We start from the raw sequence: 15,655 nt of genomic DNA, 5'->3' as shown, positions 1-15,655 counted from the left end.
ACATGTGCATGTAGTCAGTACAGTATCTTAAACATTATCCACAATATCTCAAATGCTTTTTGATATATTTATGCTAATATTTTGATATTTATCAAAAAGAATTGTTGCTGTTCTGAACATCATAATAAAAATGGCCATATCTCAAATAAGTAAATTCTAATGCAAATGTGAGCAAAATTAATAGATAATAGAATTCCATCCCTAATGGATTATCTATAGAATTCTAGGGGGTGTTGTAAAGAATTAGGTTGTGTATCTGATGCTAGGGCTGCATTACTAATTTTCCATGTATGAGGTATGACAGTTCAGATTTGCACACCCAGATGTTGGTAAATAAAACCTGTATTCGAAGAAATACACATGAGAATACAATCTCTGATAATTATACTTACAGAATTTTATATGTTCAATTTGTATTCTTATGTGTAGATTAAAGTAAGAAAGGTTTCTGACTTACAGTAATTAGAACCATGTTCGTGAACATCTACTTATCCAAAGATATATTGAGAAGCAATTTCATTTTGGCTAGTAGTCATCTCACTTCAACAACGACTACCCCTTGTTTAAGAAACATAACAGCCAACCAAACTATCAACAATGAAAACAATCAATTATTGATAAAATTATTTAAAGGGATAGATAAAAAAAATCTACTCATCGGGTGGCGGCAGAACACACACACATAAAAGACTGTTGTGACTGGCAAGCTTTCAGAGCCAGTGGCTCCTTCTCCAGGCAGAAAGGTTCAAGGGGAAGGAAGAAAGTTGAGGGAAAAGGATTGGAGAGGTCTAGAAAAAGGGGTATATTTTGGGAAAGTCACCCAGAACTGCGGGTCAGGGGAGACTTACTGTACAGGGTGAGAAGGAAAGACTGCACAGTGAGTCTCCCTTGACCTGCGGTTCCAGGTGACTTTCCCAAAATCTACCACTTTTCCTAGACCTCTCCAGTCCTTTTCCTTCAGTCTTCATCCTTCCTCTTCAACCTTCCTGCCTGAAGAAGGAGCCACTTTCTCCAAAAAATTGCCAATCACAACAGTTAACCAAACTATTAAGGAATACAAATTGAGCCATAATTTGATGAAACATTTAGCTTCAAAATTCCTATAGAATGAGTTACTTTGCTACATCATGCATCCTTTACACTCTTATTGTTCAGTAGGTGGAATGATGGGGGAAGATATAATCACCGAATGCTGGATACAAACTCCAGCCCTCAGTGTGTTTGCTTGTCTGTTGGGCTTGCAAGTCACTTTTGACTGATATTGTGACTTCAGCTGGCTGAGCTATGGGCTCACACTTAACTGAGAGCCAAGCTGCTGTCTCTATTGTTCACGCCCTCAGTCACTGCTACTTCAACAGACTCCTTTAGAACACAGCCTCAAAATGAAGAGGTCTGTCTTAGCATTTCCATTTGTTCATATTTCATTGAGTGCCCTACAGCAATGCAGTGCTCCTGGCACATTTCTTCAACTGTTCACACAGTCTGCTTCATATATGCCTTACTGCATTTGCATAGAAAATGATGAACACCCAGTTTATGAGGCCCCAAGTTAACCTTCACCATACCTAATAGGGCATTTGATTTTATGTCAAGCCAAGATCCTGCTGATTTTGTTTCACACTTTGTCAGTTTTTGTGTATGGCAGATATTCTGTTGTCTTATACATCTTGTTGTGTTCTATTTTCTGAGCCTATACCTTCTACCTGAAAGTACGAATATGTCAGATTTGTCTCCCGCTGCATCCATTCTTCTTTAATACAACTTTAAGATGGTTGAGTTGTTGTGTTAAGCTTTCTTTGGAGAATGTTACATGGGCTCTGTGGACCAGTGCATGTAGCACACCCTTATGCTTTGAAGGATAATATGCACAGGAAGTATAGAAATACAAATCAGTGTGGGTGGCTTTCCTGTACACAGTGTTTCCCATAGTGCATCAAAAGAAGGGAGTTTGCCATTCTCTTCCATCTCCATAGTGAATTTCATGCTAGGGTGCAGAGAGTTCTGATGCTGGAAAAACTCCTGGAGCCTTTTACTCACATATGGGCACACCACAGGTGTGTCATCAAAAAAACTGAAAAAGCATGTGGGTTTCAGTACAGGTTTTTACAGAGCTTTCTCTTCAAAATCCTCCATGAATAAATTTGCCACAACTAGTGGTAGTGCCATTCATTTGTTCATAACAGTAACTTTCTCCTCAATGGCGTGCTGAACTCACATCCGACATGGCAACATATGCAAATTCCACTGAGACTGCAAGGGAAGGACACAGGTTGTGAGAGGCAAAGTTAAAGGCCGTAAATCACCATTATTGTTAAAACTTTTATCATTCTTCTAACTTTCATACAGTCATCTGCAGCTGAATGATTCCCTGTTGTTGTTTACGACCAAAACTTCCATTATCATAAATAAACTCCCCAATGAGCTTAATGTAAAAAAATTTTATATTTTTCTGAACCTTAAACAACTTTTAGCCACACTTCCATCCTTCAAATCTTAAGTTGTATAGTTATTATGGAACAGTGCAGCTTTAACTTCATGTTCTCTTTATATCTCACCATACCTCTCGTCACGTAACTATGGTTCTCTTGTGCAGTAAGTAGATTTTTTTGCAACAATGTAAGATTCTACCGTGTAATAATTCATGAAGTGTGTGTATATTTCCAACATGGCTTGCTTTTCCCATTCCGTACTACAGTAGTTTTTGTTCTACATCTACATCTACATTTATACTCTGCAAGCCACCCAATGGTGTGTGGCGGAGGGCACTTTACGTGCCACTGTCATTACCTCCCTTTCCTGTTCCCGCCGCGTATGGTTCGTGGGAAGAACGACTGTCTGAAAGCCTCCGTGTGCGCTCTAATCTCTCTAATTTTACATTCGTGATCTCCTTGGAAGGTATAAGTAGGGGGAAGCAATATATTCGACACCTCATCCAGAAACGCACCCTCTCGAAACATGGCGAGCAAGCTACACTGCGATGCAGAGCGCCTCTCTTGCAGAGTCTGCCACTTGAGTTTGTTAAACATCTCCGTAACGCTATCACGGTTACCAAATAACCCTGTGACGAAACGCGCCACTCTTCTTTGGATCTTCTCTATCTCCTCCGTCAACCCGATCTGGTACGGATCCCACACTGATGAGCAATACTCAAGTATAGGTCGAACGAGTGTTTTGTAAGCCACCTCCTTTGTTGATGGACTACATTTTCTAAGGACTCTCCCAATGAATCTCAACCTGGTACCTGCCTTACCAACAATTAATTTTATATGATCATTCCACTTCAAATCATTCCGCACGCATACTCCCAGATATTTTACAGAAGTAACTGCTACCAGTGTTTGTTCCGCTATCATATAATCATACAATAAAGGATCCTTCTTTCTATGTATTCGCAATACATTACATTTGTCTATGTTAAGGGTCAGTTGCCACTCCCTGCACCAAGTGCCTATCCGCTACAGATCTTCCTGCATTTCACTACAATTTTCTAATGCTGCAACTTCTCTGTATACTACAGCATCATCCGCGAAAAGCCGCATGGAACTTCCGACACTATCTACTAGGTCATTTATATATATTGTGAAAAGCAATGGTCCCGTAACACTCCCCTGTGGCACACCAGAGGTTACTTTAACGTCTGTAGACGTCTCTCCATTGATAACAACATTCTGTGTTCTGTTTGCTAAAAACTCTTCAATCCAGCCACACAGCTGGTCTGATATTCCATAGGCTCTTACTTTGTTTATCAGGCAACAGTGCAGAACTGTATCGAACGCCTTCCAGAAGTCAAGAAAAATAGCATCTACCTGGGAGCCTGTATCTAATATTTTCTGGGTCTCATGAACAAATAAAGCGAGTTGGGTCTCACACGATTGCTGTTTCCGGAATCCATGTTGATTCCTACAATTGCCTGGAGTGTGTGTCACATTTACTCTGTATCTCAGTTTTATCTGTTTCTAATTTCATCTATTCTTACTAAGCCCTGATTTTAAATGGTGATTTGTTCTTCAGCATTTGTTCTGTTGAAATGCATTTTCCATGCATTGTAGGTATATTCCTTTCATTAATACCTCTTTTAAGGCTACAAACACTTCTGTAGCTGTTTCATCCATTAACACTTTGACATGTTATTTTACTTCAGTAATCTCTCATAAATTCCCACATTTCATTTTTCCTACTATTGAGATGTATCATAATGTCATACACAGAAAGTTAATTGGAGTCCTCAGAATAGTGTTTTGGGTCCACTATCACACAACAGATGTGTTATTAGATTATTAATAATACCTTTTTGTGAATCCATAATAAAAAGGTATCCAGTATATGTAGGATTGGTCTACCATTTCACAAGGAACAATTAATTGCAAAGATGTCTTCACCTGAAAAAAACAGTCCCAGTAACTGATATGCATGTTGCTGTTGTAAGCAGCCCTAAAGTGAATAAACATCCATGGATCCACTCAGAAGATAAACATACATCCATGTGGTAGAGATCTGCAATCATTGTCTTTTATTGCACATTTTATCAGCCAATGATTGAGAAACATATTGTTTATTCAGTGTGATGAGAGTGATGAAAATGTTCATTAACACCATGTATCAACAGTATTTTGTTTTCCGTGTAACTCCAACAAATTTGATTTTTTCTCAGACAGAGATATGGAAACACCATGAGAAGCTCATGCTTGAACATAAATGCAGAGCAAGCAAAGCCTGCAGTTTGGGCTGATGCGTATGACCTTGAACAGCACCTGTGCAATGTCCTCAATATGTTGAAAGTATCATTCATGGTCAAAACAGTGTTCTGTGTTGTTGTGAGAGCACTAAGTTGAAGCTAAGTGACTTAAAATATGGACAAATTGTTAGTGCTTGTATGGTGAATGCTTCTGTAACCGTGGTAGACCATGGTTTTTGGTATTTCAAGAGGCACCATATCAAAGATTTATACCACATACAGGGAAAGCAGAAAAACATCATCCACTAAGTCAGAACACAGAAGAAAGTGTGTGTCCAGTGACTGTGACAGATGATCACTGAAGAGGAGGGTGACAAAAATAAGAGGATAGTTGCAAAAGTTATTGCTGAACCGTATGTAGCACTCACAAACCCTGTCAGCACAAAATAATGTCAAGGGAGCTCCATAAGCAGGACACTCCAGGCTAAGCTGGAATTCCAAAAGCACTCATCAGTGATGCAATTGCCCATAACAGGAAAACATGGTCCTGAAGCCTTGAAATCTGGACTATGGAGCAACGGAAGGAAGTCATTTGATCTTGTGGAACTTGTTTCATACCGTTTCCAACTTCTCACCAATTTTAGGCCCTAAGAGTGAAACATGGCAGAGGTTCAATGATGATCCAAGCAGCCATATCATAGCATTCCATGGGCTCCATGGTTACTTTACAAGACTGCATTAACACCATGGATGATGTATATAACTGTTGACTGATTAAGTCCATCCATAGTGCAAAGTTTGTTACCCAATAGTGATGCTGTGTTCTGAGAGGACAGGGCCCCTCTTCATACATTTTGCATAATCCAGGACTGGTTTTGTGAGCATGAGGATGAATTTTCATATATGTCCTGACCACCACAGCCATCACATCTCAATGTTATGTAGACTTTGTGGTCTACTTTGGAGAGATGAGTTCGTGATCGCTATTCACCTCCATCATCATTACCTGAGCTTGTCACTATTTTGCTGGAAGAATGGCACACAGCCTTGTCACATTAATGTGACTACCACATATTTTCAATGTGAATGTGTAACAACTACTCACAGATGTCAGGTGGCAGCACTAGAAGTGGAGGGTTTATAAATCCTGTCTGTGGGACATGGAATACACAGCAGTCACTGTCGTTATCTGTGAAATAAAACAACCCTTTTGTTTTACCTTCCTGTTTCGAAAGTTCCATAACTCCAATGGTATCTAATAAGTGATTTCCCATAATACATTAAATTTCATAAAATTTATTATTCCATTTGGTTACTAGTAGGTCATGTTTGTCCAATATATGTTTGTAATATTTTGCATTTACAAATGAAGCCATAATTTAAAAAAATTAGGTTAGCATTGTTATCTTTCAGGGTTTTATATAATATGGCGTAAATCCTATGTAAAAGTATTTTTTTATTGTATACTCCAGATTCAGCATAAAATAAGCAAGGTTTTGTGGATAGTTACTCATTAAAATGTTAAACTTTTAATTGTTAATTTAATAAATTTGCACTGTAGTTTTGTTGACTTGATTGTTAAAAATACATATAAGTAGGAGGAGCACAAGGCTCAAGAATGGACAGTTGGAGACAGTTTAGAGACACAACCATTGTGTCACAAGCCTGTGCAATAATCTAATTGTTGTAATACAGTATTGTGACTATGTAGCCTGCTTTATGGAGTGGGCTCCCACTAAGAGGAAATGGTGCAGCTTGTCATAAATAAACCACTATAAAATGACCTGGTACCTGGATTATTTCATGGAATTCATGTAACTTGATCCAGTTAACAGATGAAATAGACCGAGGAAACGACTACTTCAGCAGCAGCAGCAGCAGCAGGAAGCAGATTACTCCAAGTTACACCGAACTAAGATATGTATAAGAAATCAACTGACTATGTATGTATCACTGCAGAACTAATTACGAAAGTGTAATGTTTTGGAAACTGTTCTAGCAGTAAATATTTGCATTTGTCTCAGAGTAATTCTCTGAGTGGTGGAGGCCAACGTGATCAGTAAGAAACACCGCCATGATCACATGTTTCTTGATGTCTATGGAACACAAGAATAACAAAAAAATTTTGAAGTTTCTTTGTTTAAATCAAATAATCTATTTTTTTAAGTTGAAAATTTTTGCCCCAGCAAAATTTCACTGTTTCCCTATGTAACAGTTTTGTTACATGTGGAAATGGAGCAACTTATCTGACATCCTAAAGGGCATTAGTCAATGGTGGAAGCATTCCTGAAATGGCTAAGTCTGTAAACTCTTTTGTGTCACTGTGGTTATACAATGCCATGCATGGCAAAATGATGCTATCCAAAATCAGAGCTTAGGCAACTGTGGTGCACAACAGGCCATAGGTGACAGTGGTGAACAACAGCTGCAGAGATATATGTGAGCAAATTGATGTACAGCTGATGAGCAACTGACATCACAGATGAACCACATTACCACCAACAGCACCTATGCAATGACTGTTCAGTGAATACTGCTGCTTATATGCCTCCACATCAGGCACCCAGTTCATGCACTCATGCTGACAGCTGTTCATGGGACTGAAGGCATGCCAATAGCATAATTGGGTGGCCACTGAGTGGTGAGAGACGGCCTTTTCAGATGAATCATGTTTTATGCCCCATCGGGCAGATGGCCATTGATGTGAACAGTGTGAAACATCTGAAAGCAAACACCCTGCAATAATCATTGGAAGGATCCAGGCCAAAGGGCACTCCCTGTGTCCAGGCCAGAGGAGGGAGCATTATGGTATGGATAATGTTTTTGTGGAATTTCCTAGGTGATCTTGCCATTCTGGAAGGCACAATGGATCAACACAAGTACGCATTGATCCTTGGGCACCCTGTCCACACCAACATGCAGGTTATTTTTCTTTGGCATGATGGCATGTACCTGCAGGACAATTCAATGTGTCACACATCTCATAATGTATGTGTGTAATTTGAAGAGTATCAGGATGAATTTACTATACTCCCAGAGTCACCCAACCTGCCAGATTTAAGCCCAATGGAAGATCTGTTGAACCATCTCAATTGGGCTGTATATGACATGGATCCTCAACCAACAAACCTAGCACAGTTGGGCATGGCACTAAAGTCATCACAGCTCAACATCCGTGTCAGTATCATTGAGAAACTCACTGACTCTCTCCCTGCATTTATCGTAACAGCCCACATTGTAAAAGATGGAAAGATGGTTATCCATACTTTTGATAAGTGATCACATTAACCTCACTGGACAGTGTTCAAGATTCCCTTGATAACCGTATAGGACCTGTATTTAACATTCCAAAATGATGTATTTCCTTTTACCGAAAGCCTTCTATCCAACCCTTGGGGGGGGGGGGGGGGGGGGGGGATCATCTTACTGATCAATACCCAAAAGAGTTTTGTGCATTAGCCATTTGTTGTCTGGAACTCCTTTCTCCAACTAAAGACAGTAGAAGTAGTCACATGAATTTTTTACATCCAATACAGCAACAAAATCTTATCTGAAGAACTTACAGCATGGTTCCAAGCTAAAAATTGCTGGATCACAGCTTTTGTTTTCCATTCAAAGCTATAAATCTCATCATTGCCTTTTCCATAGAGCATATTCCATTGTTTCTTTGCCTCTCATACTTTTCTGTTGTATCCTCTGTGACTCAGTGCACTGTCTGACCTTTATGTATTGACCCAATTCTGCAACTATTTCCTCTGTTTTAAATAGTTAGCACATCAAGATTCTTTCCAGATTTTGTATATATGAAATATCTACTGTTGCTTGATGAACAGAAAATTTTGTTCTCTTTGTTTCAATGTAGTTTCATTTTATATATTTGTTTAATTTGTTGGGACATGTTCTGAAATAACACCTCTGACCATGAGCTGCACACCAAATAGTGTGAGATCTATGGACTTCAATCTGGTTTAGCCCTCACTGCCTTTCTGATGTATCTTGAATTGTGTGCTGTTAATAAAGTATTATTATACCAAACCCATGTCATATAAATTGATAGTGCTACCCCAACATCACATTAGGGAAAATATTCACACTGTTGACTCGACCAAAATCCTGATATGTGTGAACATCATCACGAACCTTGCTGAACATAGCTCCTACACCGATCACAGTTAACTGACAATACAGTGCCACTTCGGTGTTTCCCTCTACATTGGTACTCCAGATAAGGCTCACTTGGACAGAGAGTATCTAATTGACACATTCAGTGCCCTGGAATAATGCACCCAGCTCACTCCATTGAATAACCATGCAGGTACTGTGAGTCAGTGCAGTGTTAAACAGTTACATGCTACCCAAGTACTTGGACAATTTGATGCAGAGGTTTAACTGAACCATCTCTGCACTACACAATTCTTTCTGAGCACGTGATCTGACCAGCTGAATTAAACTTGGACAGTTTTTTCTTTGTATAATCAACAATGTGTTGACAAAATTGTCAACAAAGGCAGCTGTCCTGCTCACTATATTCATCACACACTGCACAGCAGTGATAAACCGAGACAACACAATTTTGCCCAACTGCCACCAAAGCATACACTGCCTCTCCCCACTGCAGTAGCCTAATGAGATGATGCGACCTCGCCTAATCACTGCCAAGGGAGACAGTGCATCCTCCACTCTAAAGCAGCCAGCTTAGAGGGCCTAAATCAACCTTATCACCACAGATTGAGTCAGCTCCTCCTCCCCACAGAGTGCTGACCTCACAACAGCCAAAATAAACAACAAATTGTGTTCTAATATGCCACATTGGACACAATTGTGCTGGTTTCATTTACAATGCAGCACTTATGCATAGAATTGCAGGCTGCAGAGTACATTATGAGTTGTGCAATTGCAAGCACAACCCCAAGATACTGTCTGACTGGACAATAAAGCAGGACCACTGGCACACCAAATCTAAATAACAACTAAGCTGAAGTCATACTGCAGCAAAAATACCACCTGTGCAAAACCTTGTTCAAACTACTTTCACTGCAAAATCATCATGAATTCTCTGAGAAATGGTCCAGTCATGTCTTGCTTATGTGCCAGCCATGACATGACCAGTCAGGTGCATCTGCACAATGCCACCACTCCCCCTGAGAAATGATCAGATTGTGTCTTGCACACGAGCCTGAGATCGGATGATTGGTGGCATTCATCTGTGAGTGATGACACCATTTCCCCAGTTATCCACACCAGAGTGGGGGACTCTGTGGGAACACCTTGTGAAATAATACCTTTGACCAAGAGCTGCACACTGAGTAGCGTGAAATCTGTAGACTTCAGTCAGGTTTAGTCCTCAGTGGCATTTGAATATGTCTTGTATTGTATGCTATAAAGAAAGTATTATTACATCAAAACTGTGTTTTATAAATTGAAAATACAATCCTTACATCCCATTATGGAAAGTATCTACAAGTTCATTCCAGCAGTGTATTACATCATGAAAATATTTAGAAAATAAAACATCAAAAACTATAAATTGCTAGGACACCTTAGAAACTACAATAAGATCAAGAACAGGAGAAAAAATATTTATTACTTTCACCAACCTGAGACAAGCAAGACTAACAAGAAAATTGTCATGTGACAAAGCAACTCCTTTAGGCAGTCCAGTAGTACCAGAAGAAGTAAGAATAAATGCTGTGTCACTACTTTTGACATCATTCTTCACAGGCTTATGGAATTTTTTGGATTGTAGCAGAAAACTGTCAAGTTCCTCATCAATACAACAATATATCTCACATCTTGAAGTAATTTTCTTGGCAGCATCCAAGATAGCTGTTGCTGATCGCCTTGAATAGAAAATTGCTCTTGGTTTTGTCAGTTTGAGCACATGTTGCAGCTCATCTGTAAAACATTCACCAAATATTCCAGCTGAGAAACCACATTATTCCACCCACAACTGTATTATTAAATGTACTCTTTCTGTCAGAAATCATGAACTACCTCTGACAAACTACCATCATTAGTATTGTATTACTGAGTATGATGTGAAACATAATACAGAGGCCTGTTTTCTTGTTTCACCACTGGACACATTAGTTCCTATCTTCCTAAGACCAAGCTTAATAACAATGTGGCTAGGTACCATCTGTATTTGGCACTTCCCATTCAATAAGTTTTAATTTACATTAGTTTTCTTCCCTTCGCATGGTGTAAGTTTTGCAGGGCATATAGTAGGTGACAGAGATCTACAGATTCTCCTTCCAGTCTGCTTGTTCGCTGCCACAAACACTAAAGCAACTCAACCTGCCATGATGGAGACTCAGGAGCACACATGCACTGAAGAACAGTGGTTAAAGCACGGAAGCTTAGGTTTCCGCTAGCCTGGGAAGCTTCACAGGACTCATTCAGCCTGCTGCACCTGACAAAAGGTTACGCTATCAATTCAGCATGACTACAGAATAGCCAGGTACATGTTTGTGTAGGGAGTTTCACTGCAGCTCAGCTATCTTAATGCTAGGGGCAGCAAAATGAACAAACTAGACTTAAAGGAGATTGAGGAGAAATTAAGAATTGAGCAATACATACCAGTCACGAAACAGAAGTCAAGTCCATCATGGGAAAAGTTTTTGCATGTTATGAGGCAGCTTCAGATAAAGTGGTAGGTGTCTCACAATGCAAATTATGTGTAAAGTTACTAAATAATCATTTGAGAACCTCAAGTGTGTTGCAACATGTATGTACGTTTGACCAGCACTTTCCTAGTGCCACAAATATTTTGAATGAGGACAAGTGTGTGGAAGTGTGTGCTAAGGACATGAGGCTATTTAGCAGTAAATAAGCTTCATAATTTTATGGCAGATATTGACTGAAACAGGAAAAGAAAAATGGCTCAGTGGTTATTAGAAACACATTCTGGTGGTATGCAACATAGTGCGAAGGGAACTTAGTATGAAAGAAAAGCTTCTTCTCTCAGATCTGTAATTTTTAGATTGACATGATATGAAAAACAAAATTAATATTTGCTACAATGCATTTTAAGAATTTTGAGTGAACTGTTTTGGCCACCTGAAATGATTTCAGTAAAGCCACACTACATATCCTGGAAAAAGTAATTAAAATTGATATAACTGGGGTTATACTTGGCTGAAACACACCAAGGTTACAGAAACTAGATTTCCTTAACTTTACTTTAATTGCAATTGCAGTATAATAGACATCTTCAGCTTCTTAGATTCAAAGGATCTTGACTTTCAGTGATGATTCGCCGTACCACAGAAAACATTTGTTAGAGGTGACCTGAAAATGGTCTGAATTGAGAGTAGCCAGTACTAGCTGAAACAGGGTGAAGCTGCAGAGAAAACAGTTCATACAAAATAAATAAATATGCCGAAAATATACCAAAAATTAAAAAAGGGACAAATGAGATCCACCATTTTATGGTCTACAAGGACTCAAAATGAGTATACATATTACTGAGCCTCACCTTGTGAGGTTTGAGTAAAAGAAGACTTTTCATAAAAAAAGGACTTTTCATCAACTTCCAAAACCTACTCATAACACTGCAATGAAGGCATACAGAATAAACTGCTATGTGGTGTAGCTTTTTGAAAAGACAGGTAAGACAGGTAGGTGAGCAAGACTCCTTTAGCTTAGCCTGCTTTGGTTGGGCACAGCATGGCTTGGATGGGAGTAGAGCAGCCTGCTTGTTCAGCTGGTAAATGTGTGGCAGCTTGCCTGCCTAGTTGAAGGCAAGCATGGTCAGGTTAAACACAGAATGTGTACACCTGTGGTGGTCGACAGCATTTTGAGGATGGAGCAACATGCAAATTAGAGAATTGATGATGATAAAAATTATTTCACATATGGTTGCTACATTCTAAGAAGAGATTTCTGGGTCCATGAGGAGCACTGTAGTACTTTGTTATGGACTTGTACACTACCCTGCTTTGTTCCTTGTACTAACCTCCTATCAGTGTTTCTAAATATTTTTGAAATTTTCTTTTCATCAGTGTTATTCATCTTCTATACATTTTTTTGTGTAGCTTATTATTCATAATATGGATTTTAAATCTTATCCCTGTTGTTATTTCTGAATTCTTTCTTTACATCTCATGTCCCTTCTACTTCATAATCTCGAAAACCTTTTTCCACCTGCTCCTTTCCATCTTACCTTTTTTTCCCTTTGTTTTTTTTTATGTCACCTGATGAAAGATAAACTTTTGCATATGATACATTAAGCAAACTTTGTTCTTTTTCATTATTAATATTTAGCTCTGACAGTATGTACTATATGCAGCAGTATTTTTTTCTTTCCTTTATACTATTTATTATTATTATTATTATTATTATTATTATTATTATGACTAAGATGAAGATGTCAGTCAATTCATGTTTTAACTCTCATGTTTACATAATTTTAATTCTTTGCATCTCCCAGTTCATAAGTTTCATTGGTTATGAAACTACAGAATTACTACTTAAAAAATTTCTGAGTAAATTAATGTCTGTATGAAATATTCATTCCTCCTGGCTGTTTAATGTCCTTTAATATTTGAGTAAGTGCAACATGTTTCAAGCGTCACACATATTTCAAGCACATTTGTTTTGTTCTTAAAAAAGGGGAGTGTAGAGTGGTGGGGGCAGAATAGAGTAGAAGGAGGCAACTAGACTGAACTAAAGTGAAATATGGGAGAGGGGATGGAAGGTGTGGGGAAAGGGGTGTAGGTAGAGTTAGAAGTGGGTGTGGGGTGTGGACTAGCAGTGATTGATCCCAGGAGAATAGAGGGATTGAAGTACAGCATACATTTTAAGGGTAATTCCCATCTTCAGAGCTCAAAGAAGCTGGTACTGGGAGACGTGATTTTTTTTTTTTTTTGGGGGGGGTGGGGGGGGGGATTGCTCTGCCAATGAATGGTCAACAATGCTCCTAATAACATTTTTACAGTGGTCATTCATTTGGGAGGATAGGTGGCAGATGGCCATGGCCACATAAAGGTCTGTACAGAGGTTTCAGTAGAGTTAATGTATTGCATGACTGCTTTCACAGGTGACCCTGCCTCTGATGGAGTAGGATAACCATGTAGCAAGTGGGGACATAGAGTGTCGAAGCTGAATCTTGCACAGCAGTATGATCCATATGGAAAGTGATTTGTGGTAACTGTTGCATTAGGATGGGGTGTGTTATTACATGGTGGTGTAGTAACTCTTTAGGAAAGGCAGACATTGTTTTTGGGAAGGATGTTCCTCAGTTTGGGGGACTGTGAAAGCTAGCTAAAGCCCTGGTGAAGAATGTGGTTAAACTATTCTAATCAGGAGTGGCTTTGGGTAATAAGGGAGGGTGTTTTAATGCAGACTGTCAGTGGGGGTGGTTGGAGGGTTAGTAGCATGTGTGGATATGACATTAGAGACCTGTTTGTGCATTCACTTTTGGGAAGTGTGGGGTTGTTCCTTTTTGCAAAGATCTTATAGTCTGACTAAAATTACTTTTTAATTGATAATTCACACCTTGGAACTCGATCCCTCCAATCAGAGCTTGCAACATCACATGCTGACTTGGATCTTTTGGGATAAGTGTGCAGTTTTCCTGGACGCTGACCTCCACCTCTCTGATGGCTCTATACAATCTTCTCTGCATATAAAACAACAATACCACCATTTTGATATACACTCCTGGAAATTGAAATAAGAACACCATGCATTCATTGTCCCAGGAAGGGGAAACTTTATTGACACATTCCTGGGGTCAGATACATCACATGATCACACTGACAGAACCACAGGCGCATAGACACAGGCAACAGAGCATGCACAATGTCGGCACTAGTACAGTGTATATCCACCTTTCGCAGCAATGCAGGCTGCTATTCTCCCATGGAGACGATCGTAGAGATGCTGGATGTAGTCCTGTGGAACGGCTTGCCATGCCATTTCCACCTGGCGCCTCAGTTGGACCAGCGTTCGTGCTGGACGTGCAGACCGCGTGAGACGACGCTTCATCCAGTCACAAACATGCTCAATGGGGAACAGATACGGAGATCTTGCTGGCCAGGGTAGTTGACTTACACCTTCTAGAGCACGTTGGGTGGCACGGGATACATGCGGACGTGCATTGTCCTGTTGGAACAGCAAGTTCCCTTGCCGGTCTAGGAATGGTAAAACGATGGGTTCGATGACGGTTTGGATGTACCGTGCACTATTCAGTGTCCCCTCGATGATCACCAGTGGTGTACGGCCAGTGTAGGAGATCGCTCCCCACACCATGATGCCGGGAGTTGGCCCTGTGTGCCTCGGTCATATGCAGTCCTGATTGTGGCGCTCACCTGCACGGCGCCAAACACGCATATGACCATCATTGGCACCAAGGCAGAAGCGACTCTCATCGCTGAAGACGACACGTCTCCATTTGTCCCTCCATTCACGCCTGTCGCGACACCTCTGGAGGTGGGCTGCACGATGTTGGGGCGTGAGCGGAAGACGGCCTAACAGTGTGCGGGACCATAGCCCAGCTTCATGGAGACGGTTGCGAATGGTCCTCGCCGATACCCCGGGAGCAACAGTGTCCCTAATTTGCTGGGAAGTGGCGGTGCGGTCCCCTACGGCACTGCGTAGGATCCTACGGTCTTGGCATGCATCCGTGCGCCACTGCGGTCCGGTCCCAGGTCGACGGGCACGTGCACCTTCCGCCGACCACTGGCGACAACATCGAAGTACTGTGGAGACCTCACGCCCCACGTGTTAAGCAATTCGGCGGTACGTCCACCCGGCCTCCCGCATGCCCACTATACGCCCTCGCTCAAAGTCCGTCAACTGCACATACGGTTCACGTCCACGCTGTCACGGCATGCTACCAGTGTTAAAGACTGCGATGGAGCTCCGTATGCCACGGCAAACTGGCTGACACAGACGGCGGCGGTGCACAAATGCTGCGCAGCTAGCGCCATTCGACGGCCAACACCGCGGTTCCTGGTGTGTCCGCTGTGCCGTGCG

General features: G+C 40.6%; 1 protein-coding gene across 1 annotated transcript in view; it reads right to left on the bottom strand.

Annotated features, from left to right (window-relative positions):
• The window catches only part of LOC124622950 (4-coumarate--CoA ligase 1-like), a 129,045-nt gene that overhangs the window by 36,199 nt on the left and 77,191 nt on the right, over window positions 1-15,655 (bottom strand). The window contains exon 4 of the mRNA XM_047148744.1: window positions 10,273-10,570. Coding sequence (XP_047004700.1) covers window positions 10,273-10,570 — 298 coding nt within the window. The remainder of the gene's footprint in view (window positions 1-10,272; window positions 10,571-15,655) is intronic.

This window comes from Schistocerca americana, chromosome 1, assembly GCF_021461395.2.
Source record: "Schistocerca americana isolate TAMUIC-IGC-003095 chromosome 1, iqSchAmer2.1, whole genome shotgun sequence".
Taxonomy (NCBI): Eukaryota; Metazoa; Arthropoda; class Insecta; order Orthoptera; family Acrididae; genus Schistocerca; species Schistocerca americana.
Note: the sequence above shows the minus strand (reverse complement) of the source record. Positions and strands in the feature narration are given on the sequence as shown.